The 21,403-nt window shown below is 38.6% G+C and overlaps 1 protein-coding gene across 4 annotated transcripts in view; it reads right to left on the bottom strand.

Moving 5' to 3' along the window:
• Nucleotides 1-16,105: 16,105 nt before the first annotated feature.
• The window catches only part of OXSR1 (oxidative stress responsive kinase 1), a 93,743-nt gene continuing 88,445 nt past the window's right edge, over nt 16,106-21,403 (bottom strand). For 3 of the 4 annotated variants that reach the window (XM_034992147.1, XM_034992163.1, XM_034992172.1), the window contains one exon: nt 19,260-20,166. In XM_034992147.1, coding sequence (XP_034848038.1) covers nt 19,913-20,166 — 254 coding nt within the window. In that variant the 3' untranslated portion in view covers nt 19,260-19,912. The other variant, XM_034992155.1, reaches the window with a different exon arrangement.

The raw sequence follows: 21,403 nt of genomic DNA, 5'->3' as shown, positions 1-21,403 counted from the left end.
TCCAGGAGCTCTGCCAGGTTCTCACGGTGAATAGCACGGAAAAGTCTCCTGTGCTTTCAGCAGTGGGAGGGAAAGAGTAACCATTTTGAAATATGAGAGCATTCTGTACTTCTTAATAGGGCCTACCCTCAAAAGAAACCTCCAGAGCCTAAACTATTGGGGTTCTTATCAGACTTTAACTAACCTGGGGGTTAACACAACTCTAACACCCACTAGCCTTCCACATGGTGGAAGGAAATACCCAATTCCAGTCCCCTCTAGCCATCCTGTCCCATTTAAGGCAGCAGGGGAGACTGAGAAGCACTTGTGTAGTTCACAGCTGAGACACGGGCTTGTTAAAAACTGAGACCTAATCACAGGACTATAGACTGCTTTTCTTTTCCACACAATTTATCACCATATCACTACAAGTCTATGTACTGGAATCCCTTTTGTCCAGTACATCATGTTTGGCTTTCAAAAAAAGAAAGTTATAAGCCATACTGAGAGACAAAAGCACAGTTTGAGACCAAGCCGGCATCCGAAGCAGACTCAGATATAACAGGGATATTGGAATGATCAGATTGGAAATGTTTAAAAATATATAAACATGCTAAGGACTCTAATAGAAAAAGTAGACAACATGCAATAGCAGACAGGTACTGTAAGGAGAATAATGAAAATTCTAACAAAGAAAAAAATGTGAGCAATCAAATGAAGAATTCCTCTGATGGGCTCATTAGTAGACTGGACAAAGCTATTGAAGGACTCTTTGAGCTTGAGAATATGTCAGTAGGAACTTCCAAAACTCAAAAACAAAAGGGGGAAAAAAGATGGGGAAGGGGGACATACAGAATATACAGGAATTGTGAAACAAGTACAAAGGTTATAACATGGGCATACTGGGAAAAAAGCAGCAAGGAGAAGAAAGAAAAGAAATATTTGAAACAATAATGACAGAATTTCTCCAAATTAGTGCCAGACACCAAACCACAGATCTAGAAAGATCAGAGAACACCAAACAGGATAAATGCCAAAACTACACCTAGGCATATCACATTCAAACTGCAGAAAATCAAAGTTAAAGAAAATATCTTGAAAGAAGACAGAGGGGAGGGAACCCCCCCACCTTACCTATATAGGAGCAAATATAAGAATTACATCCACTTCTCAGAAATCATGCAAGCAAGAAGAGAGAGGGATGAAATATTTAAAGTGTTGAGGAAAGACCACTAACCTAAAATTCTGTCTTGTGAAATTATCCCTCAAAAGTGAAGGATAAAAAAATGGAAGAAATTTGTTACCAATAGACTTGCTTTACAAGAAATGTTAAAAGAAGTTTTTCATAGAGAAGGAAAATGTTAATGAGTCAGAAACATAGAACTACATAAAGAAGAATACCAGAGAAGGAATAAGGGAAGGTTAAACAAAAGCTTTTATTTTTCCTTTTTTCACCTGATCTAACAGATAACCATTTGTTCAATAATAATAGCAAGAATGTATTAGATTATCAATGCAAGTACGTATATATGAGTGTGTATATATAAATACATTCATTGCCCTTGGATCACTCACCTATATATGGTATGAATGACAACAATGTTACAAATGATACAAAGAACAAGACAGAGGAAGTAGGATTATTTTGTTACTATATGGTACTAATACTACCTGGGAAGTGGTATAGTATTCTTTGAAAATGAATATGGATTCATTTTAAATATATATCAAAAACCCTAAGGCACCCACTTAAAAAAAAGTACAACTGATATACTTCCAAGAAGGGAGAGAAAATGAATCATATAAAATTCTCAGTTAAAGGGGTGCCTGGGTGGCTCAGTCAGTTGGGCATCTGACTCTTGGTTTAGGTTCAGGTCAGGATCTCAGGGTCCTGGGACTGGTCTCCCACCCAGGCAGCAGGGAGTCTGCTTGAGGATTATCTCTCTCACACTCCCTCTGCACATGTGCTCTCTCTAAGATAAATAAATAAATCTTAAAAGAATATTAAAAAATAAAATTCTCAGTTAAAACCACAAAAAGCAGAAAAAGGGAAGAAGACAAAACTAGGAATAGAAAACAAATATGGTTATATAGTTAATATAGTTAATCCAACTATATTAATAAACACTTTAAATGTTAATAATGGTCTAATACATCAAGTAAAAGAGAAATTGTCAGAGTGAAACAAAAAACAAGACCCAACAATATGTTGTCTACAAAAAAACCACTTTAAATATAAAGACACATACAGATTAAAAGTAACTGAATGGCAAAAGATATATCATGCTAATACTAATCCCCCAAAAAAGTAAGAATAGCTATATCAATTTCAGAAAGCAGACTTCAGAGCAAGGAAAGTTATTAGGGATAAGGAAAGCATTACATAGTGATAAAGGGGTCAATACTCCAAGGGGACAATTTTTTAAAAATTCAAGTATAATTAACATACAGGGTTATATTAGTTTCAGGTGTACAATATACTGATTCAACAATTCTATACATTGCTCAGCACTCACCAAGGTAAATCTACTCTTAATCTTTTTCACTATTTTACCCCCCTTTCCCCCATCCACCTCCCCTCTGGCAGCCACCAGTTGTTCTCTGTATTTAAGAGTGGTCTTTTTGTTGTTGTTGTTCTTCATTTGTTTTGTGTCTTAAATTCTACATTAGTGAAATCATATTGTATTTGTCTTTCTCTGATTTATTTCACTCAGCATTATATCCTATAGGTCCATCTATGTTGCTGCAAATGGCAAGATCTCATGCTTTTCTATGGCTGAGTAACAGCCCATTGTATATATGTACCACATCTTCTTTATCCTTTCATCTATATGTACACTTGAGTTGCTTCCATATCTTAGTTAGAAAATAATGCTGCAATAAACATAGTGGTGCTTTTCAAATTAGTGTTTCCATTTTCTTTGGGTAAACACCCAGTTAGTAGAGTAAATGTATCATATGGTAATTCTATTTTTAATTTTTTGAGGAACCTCTGTAGTTTTCCAGAGTGGCTGCACCAGTTTGCATTCCCATGAACAGTGCATGAGGGTTCCTTTTTCTCCACATCCTTGCCAACACTTGTTATTTCTTGTCTCTTTGAATTTAGCCATTCTGACAGTTGTAAAGTGATATCTCATTGTGGTTTTGATTTGCATTTCCCTGATGATGAGTGATATAGAGCATCTTTTCTCATGTGTCTGTTGGCTATCTATAGGTCTTCTTTGGAAAAATATCTATTCAGGTCATCTGCCCATTTTAAAATAGGATTGTTTTTTCAATGTTGAGTTGTACACATTATTTTGGATATTAATCCCTCATCAAATATATCATTTGCAAATATCTTTTCCCATTCAGTAGGTTGTCTTTTTGTTTTGTTGATGGTTTCCCCACTGTAGAAAAGCTTTTTATTTTACTATAGTCCCAATAGTCTAATTCTGTTTTTGTTTCCCATGCTTGAGGAGAAAGATCTAGAAAAATGTTTCCATGGCTGATGTTAAGGACATTACTGCCTATATTATCTTTTGGGAGTTTTATGGTTTCAGGTCTCACATTTAGGTCTCTAATCCATTTTGAATTTACTTTTGTGTTTGGTATAAGAGGTGGTCCAGTTTTATTCTTTTGCATGGAGCTGTTCAGTTTTCACAGCACCATTTGTTGAAGAGATTGTCTTTTCCCCATTGTATATTCTTGCCTCTTTTGTCATAGATTAATTGCCCATATAAGTGTGGGTTTATGTCTGGGCTTCTATTCTGTTCCTTTGATCTGTGTGTCTATTTTTGTGCCAGGGCTACACTTTTGATTACTACATCTTTGTAGTATATTTTGAAATCTGGGATTATAACACCTTCAGCTTTGTTCTTCTTTTTCAAGATCTGGCTATTTGCTTTGACTATTTGGGGGCCTTTTGTGGTTCCACACAAATCTTAGGATTATTTATTCTAGTTCTATAAAGAAATATTGGTATTTTGATAGGGATTGCACTAAATCTGTAGATTGCTTTGAGTACTATGGATATTTTAACAATATTGGTTCTTCCAATCCATGAGCATGGATACATTTGCTTGTGCCATCTTCAAATTCTTTCAACAATGTTTTATAGTTTTCAGAGTACAGGTCTTTCACCTCCTTGGTTAAATTTATTCCTAGGCATTTTATTATTTTTGGTGCAATTGTAAATGGGATTGTTTTCATAATTTCTCTTCCTACTACTTCATTATTAGTGTAAAGAAATACAACAGATTTCTGTATATTAATTTTGTATCCTAAGACTTTACTGAATTCATTTGTCAGTTCTAGTAGTTTTCTGGTGGAGTCTTTAGGGTTTTCTGTATATAGTATCATGTCATCTGCAAATAGTGACAGTTTTACTTCCTCTTTACCAGTTTGGATGCCTTTTATTTCTTTTTTTCTGATTGCTGTGGCTAGGACTTCCAGTACCTTGTTGAATAAAAGTGGTGAGAGTGGACACCCTTTTATTGTTCCTGATCATAGAGGAAAAGCTCTCAGTTTTTCACCATTGTGTATGATGTTAGCTGTGGGTTTTTCATATATGGCCTTAAGTATGTTGATGTTTCCTCTAAACCTACTTTGTTGAGAATTTTTTTTATCACGAATGGATAGTTTGTCAAATGCTTTTTCTACATCTACTGAGATGATCGTATGGTTTTTAGCCTTTCTCTTCTTAATCCGATGTATCACACTGATTGACTTGCAAATATTGAACCATCCTTGCATCCCCAGAATAAATCCCACTTGATCCTGGTGATTTTTTTAAATGTATTGTTGGATTTGGTTTGCTAACATTTTGTTAAGGATTTCTGCATCTATGTTCATCAGAGAAAATGGCTGGTAGTTTTCATTATTTGTAGTGTCTTTATCTGGTTTTGATATCAGGATAATGCTGGCCTCATAGAATGAATCTGGAAGGTTTCCTTCCTCTTCTTGTTGGAATAGTTTGAGAAGAACAGGTATTAACTCTTTAAATGTTCGGTAGAATTCACCCATGAAGCCATCTGGTCCTGGACTTTTGTTTGTTGGGATTTTTTTTTGATTACTGAATCAATTTCATTAGAACTAATCATCAGTCTGCACAACTTTTCTATTTCTTTCTGATTCAGTTTTGGAAGGCTATATGTTTCTAGGAATTTATATAATTCCTCTAGTTTGTCCAACTTATTGACATATAATTTTTTATAACATTCTCATAATCTTTTGTATTTTTGTGGTATTGTTGTTTCTTCTCCTTCATTTCTGATTTTATTTATTTGAGTCCAAGAGGACAATTCTTAATGTGTATTCACCAAAAACAAATGATCAAAATACATGAGGCAAAAACTGACAGAACTGCAAGGAGAAATATATTAATCCACTATTACAGCTGGAGATTTCAACAACCCTCTATCAGAAATGGACAGAACCTGGGCGCCTGGGTGGCTCAGTTGGTTAAGCGACTGCCTTCAGCTCAGGTCATGATCCTGGAGTCCCGGGATCGAGTCCCGCATCGGGCTCCCTGCTCGGCGGGGAGTCTGCTTCTCCCTCTGACCCTCCTCCCTCTCATGCTCTCTGTCTCTCATTCTCTCTCTCGCAAATAAATAAAATCTTAAAAAAAAAAAAAAAAAGAAATGGACAGAACCAGCAGGAAGAACATCAGTAAGGACACAGTCGAAAGCACCATGAATCAATTGGGTACAATTGACATTTATGACTAATTTCATCTAACAATAGCAAAATACACATTCCTCTCAAGCTCACATAGAACATTACCAAGACAGACCACATTCTGGGCCATAACACACATCTTAAACTTAAAAAAACCTTAAACTTAAAAAAAAAAATCATACAATATCTTCTCTCAGACCACAGTGGAATTAATCTAGAAATCAACAAAATGAAGATAGATGAAAAATCTCAAAATACTTGGAGATTAAACAACATACTTCTAAACAACACATGGGACCAAAAAGTAATCTCAACAGAAATTTTAAAATATTTTGAATGAAATGAAATTGAAAATACAACATATTAAAAATCAGTGGGAGGGGCGCCTGGGTGGCTCAGTCATTAAGCGTCTGCCTTCACCTGGGGTGGTGATCCCAGGGTCCTGGGATTGAGTCTCACATTGGGCTCCCTGCTCTGCAGGAAGCCTCCTTCTCCCTCTCCTACTCCCCCTGCTTGTGTTCCCTCTTGGTCTGTCAAATAAATAAATTTTTAAAAATCTTTAAAAAAAATAAAATCAATGGGATGCCACAAAAGCAGAGTCTAGAGTGAAATTTATGGCACTGAAAAGAAGAAAGATCCAAAATCAGTCTTTCTAAGCCTTAGGAAAATAGAAAAAGAAGGACAAGTTAAATCCGAAGAAAGCAGAAGGAAAAAAGTAAAAATTAGAGAAATCAGTGAAACAGAAAGCAGGAAAATAATAGAGAAAATTAATAAAACCAAAAGTTGATTCTTTGAAAAGATCAATAAAATTGATAAACCTAATTCAGGCTAACTAAGAAAAAAAGAGAAAAGACAAAAATTATTAACATCAGAAATGAAAGAGGCATCACTACAGATCCAATACACATTAAAAACATGAAGTAATATTAAAAATAACTCTATGCCTACATATTTGATAACCTAGATGAAATGGACCAATTTCTTGAAGGACACAAGCCAAAACTTACACAAGAAGAAATATACAATTGGAACAGGCCTGTATCAACCAAAGAAACTGAATCAATAACTAATAATCTTCTAAAACAGAAATCACCAGGCCCAAATGAGTTCACTGATGAATTCTACCAAACATTTAAGAAATTATACCAATTCTTGGGCGCCTGGGTGGCTCAGTTGTTAAGCAACTGCCTTCGGCTCAGGTCATGGTCCCAGGGTCCTGGGATCGAGTCCCACATCCAGCTCCCTGCTCCGCGGGAAGCCTGCTTCTCCCTCTCCCACCCCCCACCCTTGCTTGTGTTCCCTCTCTCACTGCGTCTCTCTCTGGCAAATAAATAAATAAAATCTCTAAAAAAAAAATTAAAAAAAAAAAAGAAATTATACCAATTCTCTACAATCTCTTCCAGAAGATAGAAGCTAAGGGAATATATCCAAACTCATTCTATGAGGCCAGCCATTACTCTAATAGCAAAACCAAAGACTTGCAAGAAAACTGGAGCGAGATTTCTCATGAACAAAGATGCAAAAATCCTCAACAAAATATTAGTATATCAATTCAAACAATGTAAAAAAAAAAAAAAAAAAAAGAATTATATCCCACGACCAAGTAGAATTTATCTGATATGTGAGCCTGGTTCAAAATGCAAAAATCAATTAATATAATCCATCATATCTATAGGCTAAAAAAGAAAAAAATCACATGAGAAAAAGCACTTCATAAAATCCAGCACCCATTTATAACAAAAACTCTCAATAATCTAGGGACAGAGGGTAACTTTCTCAACTTGGTAAAGAACATCAACAAAGAGGGGGTGGAAAACCATTTATCATGCTAATGGACATCAAAAGAAAGCTGGGGTGGCAATCCTTATATATGACAAATTGGATTTTAAGCCAAAGACTGTAATAAGAGATGAGGAAGGACACTATATCATAATTTAAGGGTCTAGCCAACAAGAAGATCTAACAACTGTAAATATTTATGCCCCTAACATGGGAGCAGCCAATTATATAAGCCAATTAATAACAAAATCAAAGAAACACATCAATAATAATACAATAACAGTAGGGGACTTTAACACCCCCTCACTGAAATGGACAGATCATCTGAGCAGATCAACAAGGAATAAGGGCTTTGAATTACACATTGGAGGTGGTCTTCATAGATATATTCAGAACATTCCATCCCAAATCAACAGAATACACATTCTTCTCTAGTGCCCATGGAACATTCTCCAGAATAGATCACATCCTGGATCACAAATCAGGTCTCAACTGATACCAAAAGATTGGGATCATTCCCTGCATATTTTCAGACCACGATGCTTTGAAACTGGAACTCAATCACAAGAGGAAAGTTGGAAAGAACTCAAATACATGGAGGCTAAAGAGCATCCTACTAAAGAATGTATGAGTCAACCAGGAAATTAAAGAAGAATTTTTAAAAATTCATGAAAACAAATGAAAATGAAAACACAACTGTTCAAAATTTTTGGGATGCAGCAAAGGCAGTCCTAAGAAGGAAGTATATAGCACTACAAGCCTTTCTCAAGAAACAAGAAAGATCTCACACAACCTAACCCTACGCCTTAAGGAGCTGGAGAAAGAAAAGCAAATAAAACCTAAACCCAGCAGGAAATGAGAAATGATAAAGATAAGAGCAGAAATCAATGAAATAGAAATCAAAAGAACAGTAGAACAGATCAATGAAACTAGGAGCTGGTTCTTTGAAAAGATTAATAAAATTGATAAACGCCTGGCCAGACTTATCAAAAAGAAAAGAGAAAGGACCCAAATAAATAAAACCATGAATGAAAGAGGAGAGATCACAAGCAACACCAAAGAAATACGAACAATTATAAGAACATATTATGAGCAACTATAGGTCAACAAATTAGACAATCTGGAAGAAATGGATGCATTCCTAAACTACCAAACTGAACCAGGAAGAAATAGAAAACCTGAACAGACCCATAACCAGCAAGAAAATTGAAGCAGTAATAAAAAATCTCCCAAAAACAAGAGGCCAAGGGCCCGATGGCTTCCCAGAGGAATTCTACCAAACACTTAAAGAATTAATACCTATTCTTCTGAAGCTGTTTCAAAAAATCAAAATGGAAGGAAAACTTCCAAACTTTATGAGGCCAGCATTGTCTTGATCCCCAAACCAGACAAAGACCCCATCAAAAAGGAGAATTACAGACCAATATCCCTGATGAACATGGACGAAAAAGTTCTCAACAAAATACTAGCCAATAGGATCTAACAGTACATTAAAAGGATTATTCACCACGACCAAGTGGGATTTATGCCTGGGCTGCAAGGTTGGTTCAATATCCACAAATCAATGTGATACACTACATAAATAAAAGAAAGGACAAGAACCATATGATCCTCTCAATAGATGCAGAAAAAGCATTTGAAAGTACAGCATCCTTTCTTGGTTAAAACTCTTCAGAGTGTAGGGATAGAGGGTACATACCTCAAAATCATAAAAGCCATCTATTAAAACCCACAGTGAATATAATTCTCAATGGGGAGAAACTGAGAGCTTTTCCCCTAAGATCAGGAACACAGCAGAGATGTCCACTATCACCACTGTTGTTCAACATAGTACTAGGAGTCCTAGCCTCAGCAATAAAACAACAAAAAGAAATAAAAGGCATCCGAATCAGGAAAGAAGTCTAACTCTTACTCTTTGCAGATGACATGATACTCTATGTGGAAAGCCCAAAAGACTCCACCTCAAAATTGCTAGAACTCATACAGGAATTCAGTAAAGTGGCAGGATATAAAATCAATGCACAGAAATCAGTGGCATTCCTATACACCAACAACAAGACAGAAGAAAGAGAAATTACAGAGTTGATCCCATTTATAATTGCACCCAAAACCATAAGATACCTAGGAATAAACCTAACCAAAGAGGCAAAGGATCTGTACTCAGAAAACTATAGAATACTCATGAAAGAAATTGAGGAAGACAGAAAGAAATGGAAAAATGTTCCATACTCATGGATTGGAAGCACAAATATTGTGAAAATGTCTATGCTACCTAGAGCAACCTACACATTCAATGGAATCCCTATCAAAATACCATCAAACTTTTTTCACAGAACTGAACAAATAATCCTTAAATTTATATGGAACCAGAAAAGACCCCTAATAGCCAGAGGAATGTTGAAAAAGAAAACCCAAAACTGGTGGCATCACAATTCCGGACTTCAAGCTCTATTACAAAGCTGTCATCATCAAGATGGTATGGTACTGGCACAAAAACAGACACATAGATCAATGGAACAGAATAGAGAACCCAGAGATGGACCCTCAACTCTATAGTCAACTAATCTTCGACAAAGCAGGAAAGAATATCCAATGGAAAAAAGACAGTCTCTTCAACAAATGGTGTTGGGAAAAGTGGACAGCCATAACAGAAGAATGAAACTGGACCATTTCCTTACACCATACACAAAAATAGACTCGAAATGGATGAAAGACCCCAAAGTGTGACAGGAATCCATCAAAATCTTTAAGAACACAGGCAGCAACCTCTACAACCTCAGCCACAGCAACTTCTTGCTAGACACGTCTCCAAAAGCAAGGGAAACAAAGGCAAGAATAAACTACTGGGACTTCATCAAAATAAAAGGCTTTTGCACAGCAAAGGAAACAGACAAAACCAAAATACAAGCAACAGAATGGGAGGAGATATTTGCAAATGACATACCAAATAAAGGGCTAGTATCCAAAATCTATAAAGACCTTATCAAACTCAACACCCAAAGAACAAATAATCCAATCAAGAAATGGACAGAAGACATGAACAGACATTTCTGCAAAGAAGACATCCAAATAGCCAACAGACACATGAAAAAGTGCTCAACGTCACTCGGCATCAGGGAAATACAAAGCAAAACCTCAATGAGATACCAACTCACACCAGTCAGAATGGCTAAAATTAACAAGTCAGGAAATGACAGATGTTGGTGAGGATTCAGAGAAAGGGGAACCCTCCTATGCTGTTGGTGGGAATGCAAGCTGGTGCAGCCACTCTGGAAAACAGTATGGAGGTTCCTCAAAAAGTTGAAAATAGGGGCGCCTGGGTGGCTCAGATGGTTAAGCGTCTGCCTTCGGCTCAGGTCATGATCCCAGGGTCCTGGGATTGAGTCCCGCATCAGGCTCCCTGCTCCTTGGGAGCCTGCTTCTCTCTCTCTGTCTCTGTCTCTCATGAATAAATAAATAAAAATCTAAAAAAAAAAAAAAAAAAAAAAAGTTGAAAACAGAACTACCCTACAACCCAGCAATTGCCCTACTAGGTATTTACCCCAAAGATACAAATGTAGTGATCCAAAGGGGCACCTGCACCCCAATGTTTATAGCAGCAATGTCCACAATAGCCAAACTATGGAAAGAGCCCAGATGTCCATCAACAGATAAATGCTAAGATGTGGTATATATGTGTGTGTGTACACACACACACACACACACAATGGAATATTACGCAGCCATCAAAAAATGAAATCTTGCCATTTGCAATGACATGGATGAACTAGAGGGTATTATGCTAAGTGAAAAAAGTCAATCAGAGAAAGACAATTATCATATGATCTCACTGATATGTGGAATTTAAGAAACAAGGCAGAGGATCATAGGGGAAGAGGGGGAAAATAAAACAAGATGAAACCAGGGGAGGGAGACAAACCATAAGAGACTCTTAATCATAGGAAACAAACTGAGGGTTGCTGGAGGGGCAGGGATGGTGGGATGGGGTAACTGGGTGATGGACATCAGGGAGGGTATGTGTTGTAATGAGCACTGAGTATTATGTAAGACTGATGAATCACAGACCTGTAACCCTGAAACAAATAATACATTGTTAATTAATTGAATTTAAATTAAAATGTTATATAAAAAAAGAATGAGAAAATAGAAGCTTTTCCACTAAAATCAGGACCAAGACAAGACTATCCTCTCCCTCCACTGCTTTTCAACATTCTATTTAAATATCCCAGCTAACGCAATATGATGAGGGCCACGTGGGTGGCTCAGTCGATTGAGTCCAACTCTTGATTTTGGCTTAGGTCATTATCTCAAGGTCTTGAGATTGAGCCCCGTTTTCGGCTCCATGCTTGGTGCAGAGTCTGCTTGAGATCCTCATCCTCTTCCCCTCCCCCCACTTGCATATGCATGCCAATGAATAAATAAACCTTAAAAAAAAAAAAGGAAATGAAGGTATATATAGATTTGGAAGAAAGAAAATGATATTTGTTTACAGATGACAGGATTATCCACCAGACACTAGTATCTATTAGAAAACCCAAAAGAATTGACAAATATACTCCTGAAACTAAGTTTATAGTAAGTTTGCAGGATATAAGGTTAAGATACAAAAGCTAATCACTTCCTATATACCAACAACAAACAAGTGGAATTTGATAAAAAAATACAATATATCATTTACATTAGCAGCCCCAAAATGAAATAGAATCTAACAAATATGTAAAAGATCTATATGAGGAAAACTAGAGAATTCTGATGAAGAAAATCAATGAACTGAAAATGGAGAGATTTCTATGTTCATGGCTAGTTGTCAGTTCTTCCCAACTTGATCTGTTGACTGAGAACTATTCCAATCAAAATCCCAGTAAGTTTTTGTGAAAATTGAGAAACTGATTCTAGAGTTTATACGGAGAAGCAAAAGACCAAGAATAGCCAACACAGGGCGCCTGGGTGGCTCAGTTGGTTAAGCAACTGCCTTTGGCTCAGGTCATGATCCTGGAGTCCCTGGATCGAGTCCCGCATTGGGCTCCCTGCTCGGCAGGGAGTCTGCTTTGCCCTCTGACCCTATCCCCTCTCATGTGTTCTCTCTCATCCTCTCTCTCTCAAATAAATAAATAAAATCTTTAAAAAAAAAAAACAATAGCCAACACAATACTGACGGAGAAGACCAAAGTAAAAGGACTGACAATATCTGACTTCAGACTTATATAAAGCTACTGTAATCAAGAGAGTACAGTATTGGCAAAAGAATAAACATATCAATGGAACAGAATATAGAGACAAAAAATAGACTCATAGATTCAACTGATCTTTGACCAAAGGGCAAAGGCAATACAATGGAGGAAGAAAAGGCTTTTCAACAAATGGTGCTGGACACCCAAAGGCAACTGAACACCCATGGGCCAAAAAATAACTCTAGATACAGATTTTATTTATTTTTTTAGATACAGATTTTATACTCTTCAAGAAAATTAATTCAAAAGGTATCATAAACCTCAATGTAAAATTCAAAACTATACAACTCTTAGAAGATAACATAAACAAGTATCTAGATGAACCTGGGTATGGTAAGGATTTTTTAAGATACCACACCAAGGTATGATCCATTTAAGAAATAATAGATAAGCGGGACTACATTAGGATCAAAACCTCCTGCTTTGCCAAAAAAAAAAAAAAAAAAGCCACAGACTGGAGAAAATATTTACAAAGACATAAAAAGACAGACCTTGGAGATAATGAGGGTTGGGTTGAAGGTCACTGCAATAAAGCCAACATAGCAATAAAGGCAGTCAAATGACTTTTCTGGTTTCCCACTGCATATAAAAGTTATGTTGACACTATGTGGCAATATAGTAAGTGTGTGATAGCATTGTGTCTAAAATAACAATATACATGCCTTAATTAAAATATACTTTATTGACACAGAGGCACAAAGTGAGCAAATGCTGTTGGAAAAATGGCACTGGGAGACAGGCTCAATGCAGGGTTGCCACACACCTTCAACTTGTAAAAAACGTATTATCTGCAAAGCACAATAAAGCAAAGTGCAGTAAAATGAGGTATGCTTGTATCTGATAGACTTTTATACAAAATATACAATGAACTCTTAAAATAAGAAAACAATCTTATTAAAAATGGGCAAAAGACTTAAACAGACACCTCACTTAAGTATACAGAAGGCAAATAAACATATGAAAAGATGTTCGACATAATCTCATTAAAGAATTGCAAATTAAAACAAGGTATCACTACATACCTATTAGAATTGCCAGTCTTAAACACTGACATCACCAAATGGTGGCAAGGATGTAGAGCAACAGAAGCTCTCTCACTCATTTGTGGGAATGCAAAATAGTATAGTCACTGTGGAAGACAACTGGTAGTTTCTTATGAAACTATTCCTTTACCATACAATCCACAATTGGGCTCCTGGGTAATTAACAAAAGGAGTTAAAAACTCATATCCACACAAAACCTCCATATAGATGTTTACAGCAGCTTTATTCGTAATTGTCAAAACTTGAAAGCAAACCATAGGTAAATGGATTAATGAACTGTGGTACATCTAGACATGGAACATTATTCAGCTTTAAAAAAACTATTAAATCACACACGCGCACGCGCACACACAATGTAGACCTGTAAGTGCATATTACCAAGCAAAAGAGGCCATTCTAAAAAGGCTACATACTGTAGGATTCTAAATACATGACACTTCGGAAAAGGCAAAAAACTATGGAGACGCTAAAAAGATGAGTGGTTGCCAGGGACTAGAGGGGAGAGATGGCCGGCCAGGTGGAATACAGGGGATTTTAGGGTAGTGAAGTTATTTTATATAATGATGGATACATGTCACTATACACTTGTCTAAATATCTAGAATGTACAACAGCCAAGAGTGAACCTGAATGTCAACTATTATCTTTGGGTGATAATGATGTCAATGTGGGTTCATTGATTGTAACAAGTGTACCACTCTGGCGCAGGTTGTTGACAGTGAGGCAAGCTGTGCGTAGATGGGGTCAAAGGGTATGTGGGAACTCTGTATACTTTCTGTTCAATTTCACTGTGAAACTAAAACTACGCTAAAAAATGAAGTCTATTTAAAAAAAAAAAAAGGCAATAAGTGTGGTGTAGATGAGCTGATCTAAAGGAGAAATCCATGAATTGTTGCACTGAGAATTGCTACTATGAGGAGGTAGAGCTAAGGAATCAGGCTCTTGACATCCTATCTTGTTAGAGAATGGGCAACAGAGAGACTCTATTCTTGCCCTGCCACCTCCCCCGACATACACCACAGTCACTTTTGAGTAACTACCACCTCCTCGGTCCCAGCAATAGTCCGAGGCCACTTTTTAAAAAAGAATTTTATTTATTTTAGAGAGAGGGAGAGAGAGTGCATGAGTGGGGGGAGGGGCAGAGGAGAGAATCTCAAGCAAACCCTGCCCTGAGGGTGGAGCCCGATGGGGCCCGCACAAGGGGGCTCCATTCATGACCCTGAGATCATGACCTGAGCCAAAATCAAGAGCAGGATACTTACTTAATCAACTAAGCCATCCAGGTGCCTCAGAGTCTACTTTTACAACCTGTTTTTTTTTTTTTTTGAGATTTTAGTCTTTTAATTAAGGGACAAAAAGCATGCAATCTGTACAATATGGAGCTCAGTAAACTAGGAGTAACCCTTATCATCATGGAAATTATAGAATTTGTTCAAGTTTTAGGTTTCTGGTCATAAGACAGCTTTCTTCTCACATAATCACCTTTCATGTTTAAAGGACATATGAAATTCCTGAGAAATCAAATGAAATGGAATTTTGTATTGAGCATAAAATAGGACACTATCAAGTCAATATTTCTTTCAAGTTCTGTGATGACAATCCTCTCCAGGATTAGATTTTTCTTCCACTTTGAACTGCTATGTATATTTCACACAAAAGGAACATTAGTCAAACTTTTAATTAATCAAACAATTTTATCTACTCCAACTGAAATTCTGTGCTATTATTTACAATCTGCTCTGAGAAGAAAAATGGAATCATAATTTAAATTCACTTAATTAAAGTGAAGGAGATTATTAGCCATCCAGGCACCTCAGAGTCCACTTTTACAACCTGCTTATCTTGAAAGCAAATTCACTCAGATACAATCCTGTCAATGCCTGAGCTCTGAATTACAGGGATCCATAAGCAGTCCTGTCCCAGAAGGACACCTTCTGTGGAGAAGGTATTATGATCAAGATTACTTATCTGGGAGGTGGAGGAATACAGGGGAGCCTAGACTCTCACATGTAACCCCACCATTTCAATATCAAAGTCACATACCGACAAGTTCAGCCCTGCTCTGAATTTTCTGAAAGAGACTCGCAAAGGCTTGAATGTGGCCTCTTTCTCCTATCCAACAGCATAAACAGAATCAAACAGAAAAGATCAGTACAAGGAGTTTCACGCCCTACCCTATGAAATTTCTCTGGCCATATCTTATCTCTCCCTTTTGGGATTTCAGTTTCCCCACTTGTACAATGGTTTTAAGCTGTTCTAGATAATATGTAGATCAATACACATATTTTTTAGTTTATGTGCACTTTGGCTTTTCTCCATTTGTGTGAAAAATTTAGTAGTGACTCCTTGACCCACTCCTTACTGTTCCCCACCACCAAGCACTGAAGTAAAGAATCCTTACACCTCCACAGACAATTTACTCTTTATTGATTAAAAATGAAGGAAACATGCAGCAAAATACAAAGTCAAAAAAAGGGAGGGGGAAGGTCAAATATTTTACATCTTCCATAATCTAGCATACGTCATAAGGAGGAACCTCCATTTATTGATACACGATTATTCTATCCTCAGATTATTAAATAGTATCAGCTGGCTCTAGGATTTGGTTCAAAACTTAAGTGAAAAACCCAAACAAATCCATTAGTCATTTAGAGTAAGACCGTACATTTCACAAATAGCACTGGCACATGTTACCTTGTGCTAAATCAGTCCCTACCCCCAGGGACCAAGGGATCCTGGAGACCTAGAGACAGAGGTGCACCCTGAACCACTGCTCCTGGAAAGGAGCAAGGTTGCTTGCTAGGTCACATGCTGTCCAACCTGGGAAGTTTCTGTTCACGTATTCTCTCAGCATCGCTGCAAAAGTCAGCAAAGGGAGTCCACCATACATCATGCAGAAGAAGTAACAATGTCCTGGGGCTTAGTGTCTGGCTCCTAATACCCAGCAGGGCAAAAAATGAACTGAAAAGAAAGAGAAAGCCCCAACCCACTTCTATTGGCTGCCTGTCCCACTGCAGTTTAAAAGTCATGGCTGGCTGGGGAAACTGAACAGGGGAATAGGCTGCTGCTCACCTCCAGCCTGGGCTCCAGACCACTTCCAAACACAATGCTAGAACAGAGTGAGGTCACCACCCCCTTGGATTTATCAGTAAGTAGATGATGATGGCTTGCTTGAAACCAAAATACAGACTCAAAGGTAAGCCACTAGCCTTGTGCCAAAGAGGACACTATCTCTTTTTCATGTTATTCTCATGCCCCCTAAAAAAAAAAAAAAAAGGCAAAGAAAAGAAAAAGAAAAGCTAAATATTTTTCCAGCAAGCTAATCAATCTTCTTTTCCGTCTCTAGGCTTGGCAGTCTCCCACTTTTTACCAATCCTGCTGGGACCCTGGACTTTGGTATCTGATCCTCTCATCCACTTTCCTCCCAACGGCCACCCCAAAACCATCCCCTCCTTCTCCCCAACATCCACTCCTTTCCCAGTATGCCTTTGCACCCAGGGCAGGGGAAGAAAGCCCATGACTAAAACAACAAGCTCAGAACGAAACAAGGGCTGTAACAACTCAGTTGTGGGGAAAGCTTCCAGAGATACTCCAAGAGAAAACTATGTGAAGCAATCTTGTTATTCACAGACCAACAGTGCTGGAAAGGGCTCGAGTGATTCTGGAAGAGGCAGCTTTCCCCTTTCCGTGGGGCCAAAGCCCATCTTTGTGTGTTATTTTAAGGCCAGATTAAGTGTCCCTTTCTTATACAAAAACTGTTAGGGCTACTTGCAGTTAGACAGAGGCTGACTGTGAAACAGTAGGAAAAAATCAGCCCCACCAATTACTCACATTGCATTGAGTGCTCTTTTTTAAACCTAAAGAATAATTTATATTATTACTATAGAAAAGCAAATGAACACTGTCTACTCATAAATCCTAAAAATCACGGCACATGTGGTTTCACTTTCCATCCTGGGTCAGGTTCAGCGCACAGAAGTGTGGACCCCCTCCAAAGGGTCAGTGCAGGAGAGGGGCAGAAGGCAGGCCTCGCTGGCCTGGTGAGTCTCCTTTATTGCTGTAGAAAGCTCAGCCTTGCATTTCTTCATGACGTGGAGGCCAGGCAAATTTTCATGGGAGGATTGAGGAGCAGTTTTTCTTCAACTGAATTTTTTAAGATTTGAAAATAAATACTTCCACAATGATATGAGTTATGATTTTTCCTGTTCAAAACCACTGCTGGGGAAATTCACTTTTACAAGCCATTACTTGATGTTTTCGCTAAAAACAGTCCAAAGTTCTACGTTGAAGGATCTGATGGCTGAATTTCGACTACAGTCAGATGTTTTGCACCAGCTGAAGTTAAGGCTAGCAACCCTTTCTGGAGGGAGTGATGAAGAGGGGTGCCTGAGAGCAGCTTCAGCAAAACGCTTAGAAATATGAACAAAACAAGAACACAGTTTAGGCTGCCTCTTTCTGAGGCTGTGCTTTTTCCTAACAAAGGTTGCTAGAATTCACATCAGATTAAAAAAAAAAAAAATCACTAAATTAAATTCTCTGGGCTCCAGATAAACAATCAATTTTTAATTGCTACTTCAGTGGTAAAGAGATAACCCAAGATGTCCACATCCCGTCAGGTGTGGGAGAACAGGCAGGATGAGGAAGCCCAATATAGCTGCTACTTTCCACCCAGCGCCATCATTGGAGTAAGGCAAGATGAACTGACAGATCTCCCTCCTGAGCCTTGAGGCACAGTCCCCTTCCCAGATGGAGGAAGATAGGGGACATGTGCAGTAAGTTTACTAACGGAACTCTTTAATGGGATGCTGGCCACTGGTGATCCAACTTTTCTTTCCCTGTGGGAAAAAGGGGGAATGATGGCAGGAAGAACATAAAGAAAGACCTCTAAAGCTCCTAGCCGGGAGGTTTGTTGCTGGGTTCTTTGGCAGTAGTGGGTTTAGGCCAACAGAAGCAACAGAGATACGCATGTGTGGAATCTCCTTAGGCCGCCTCTTCCAGGGCTGTGGTTTAGCTGATGCTGAGCTGGGCAAATCCTATTAGTTTACCATCATCAGGAATATCCGAGCCTTCGACACCAGATGCCTAAGAACCAAACAAAATAAGAAGCTGTGGTTATCTGTAAACAAAATTGCAGGTAGCAATTAAAACTGATATAAGGACTGTGGGAAGGAAGACAGTGGAGTACAGGTCCCTGGAATACATATAGGATGCAGATGAAGGTGTCTCTTCCAGAAAAGGTGGGGTCTGGGGCCAATGGTGGAGTCAGAGTGGCTAACAGTCTCTCTTAAGAAGAGTCAAGGGCCTGGGGTAGGAGGTTTCCTGGGAGGGAGACCAGAGGGAGGCCACTCAAAAGGAGACATTGGCCTAAGGCCTTGGGGAAGCTAAATGAACACAATCCACCACAGTTTAATATCCTCATCACTCAGGGAATATAGAAGCTGGTCTGCAGAGGCTGCTGCTGTGTAAGGACAGTTTAATAAAGAGGAAGAGATGAGTACCAGTTTGAAAGTGACAGATCGATTTGACTGAGGTTCTTCCACAATTTTCTGCAAATTTGCTGCCACTGTAATCATACAAACAGAAAGTAATGAGAAGCTAAGTAAATCCACTTTCTACCATATTTTAAAAACTTAGGTAGCTCAGAATCTTCTATGTTCAACCAAAATGGAAGCAGAGACATAAATCACTCTCCAAACAAAAGTCACCTTTTAAACTCAACTCTAAGTAGCACAAGTAAATCTTGAATCATGGGCAAAATAACTTTCTTTAAGATGCTGTATTAAGTGGGGCAAGACACACAGGTGAAAGAGGAAGGATTTGCTTACTCATGGGCCAGAAAGCCCTAGACTGGGAGTGGCAAACTCTGGCCTGCAGCCTGTTTCTAGTCTGGCTGTGGGCTAAGAATGGTTTAAAGAAGATGGAGACAGTGCATGGCCCATAAAGTCTAAACTATTTACTAACTGGTCCTTTACAGAAACACTTTGCTGACTGGCCCTAGACAATGGTCTTTGCCTTCAATAACATGTACACATGCGCCGACTGTGCCTTTTCTTACTTTCTGCTAATTCTAGACATAAACCTCTAATGAGTTTTGCTTACCTCTTTCTTAGCTCTATAAGGGCAGAGTTTCACCCTCCAAAACGACCTAAGTTTACTTTAACTCGTAACTTACATCATCAATTCTACTACAGTCTCCCAGCTTTCACTTACTATCACTGGAAATCACAAAGTGAACTCAGAAATGAGATTTTCTTTTTTGTGAGGAACTGTCCCCAATACCTGTATCTCAGCAATATCAAGACCATTCCAAGACCCATGAGACCCGCTCAATGGAATCAAAGCCTGTTTTCTAGGTCCTAAATACAGACAGAGATACCAGGTCACAGGGCAGAGCACAAAGTAGTTACCTATTACTAAATCCCTTCCATCGACCAGGCCAGCAGAAATGAGTTCCTGAGAGACACCCTCTGCTGTATCTGCAAGAAAAAAAAAAAGAAGGTGCCCCATTTCTTGTGCATGCATGTCACTGCTAACTCTAAGAGCGGATGTTGGCACTGCCAAGCCCAACCTAGCGGCTAAATTCACAGAACCAAGGAGGCACGTGGGGTCTTCCTCCCACACAAAGGTTTCTCCTACCACTGGGCTGATCTCAAGTGGGCGATTCTCTTGGTTCTAGCTAGAGGGCAGAATCTTTACCACCAGATGGCCAGTATCAACTCATGGTAGAGATAACTCGCAGCCAACAGTGATGCTGCAGAGGGAAGTCCCATTCTGAGGGCAGCCCTGGCCCCAAGCCCCATCAGCTCTGAGATGTGATGATGTGTGTGCAACATCTCCAGGGCTCGTACAATGGAATGATTTCTTTTCAAGTACATCTTGAAAGAACAAATTGTAATCTCTTCTCTTTGGAGATCACACCCCAAGTTTTTTGCTAGTCATTTTTTTTTTTATTCTGGTGGGCTTTTCTTCATATCTAGTGATTTCAGGTCATACAATCTGATCAATGTTTGTAACAGAAACAAAAAGACAAGGACACAGCATCCCTAATTGATCTCATCTCCAACAGACTCAGTGCTGCTGCTTCCTGAGGGCTGAATACTGAGCCCCTGAGAGGAACAGGAGGACCTCTGGGGAGTGGGTGGGCACACATTTGTGCTGATGACCAGTGACTTGAATTAGTTCCTTAAGATGGGACTCTTCCTGGTTTTAAACAGTGAAACGGATACACCTATGCACACCTGCATCTGTTCTCTTTCATACTTAGTTGCTGATGATACCCAGACAGCAGGAAGAATGAGCATGGCACACAGGATAAATGTGCTGGCTGCTGGCCACCTCCCAAATCTGAACCCTTGAGTAACAAAGGCAAGGAAGAAACAAGCGTCATCCCAGGGAGAAGTTCATGGCCAGAAACTATGCCTGACAGGACTCAGCTTCAGCCTGGGGAGAGAGAAGCCTGGAAGCCTTGTTTCTTCTTTACTGTCATGGAGAAGGACAACCGTGTTCAGTAACGAGAACGAGGACTCTGCACCCTTACAAGTGTGGATATGAACTCCAGCTGCACCTCTTCCCAGCTATGTGAACGACAAGTTACCTCCCCTCTCTCTAAGCCTTGATTTCATCATCTATGCAATAGGAACGATAATCTTCCTTAGAAGGCTGTTCTGAGAATTTAATGAGATAGAAAGCTTAGCACAATGCCTGGGCTACTAT

The sequence above is a fragment of the Mirounga leonina genome, unplaced genomic scaffold (genome assembly GCF_011800145.1).
Source record: "Mirounga leonina isolate KUSES-001 unplaced genomic scaffold, KU_Mleo_1.0 Mir_115, whole genome shotgun sequence".
NCBI classification, from domain to species: Eukaryota; Metazoa; Chordata; class Mammalia; order Carnivora; family Phocidae; genus Mirounga; species Mirounga leonina.
This window is presented reverse-complemented; position numbering and strand designations above follow the sequence as displayed.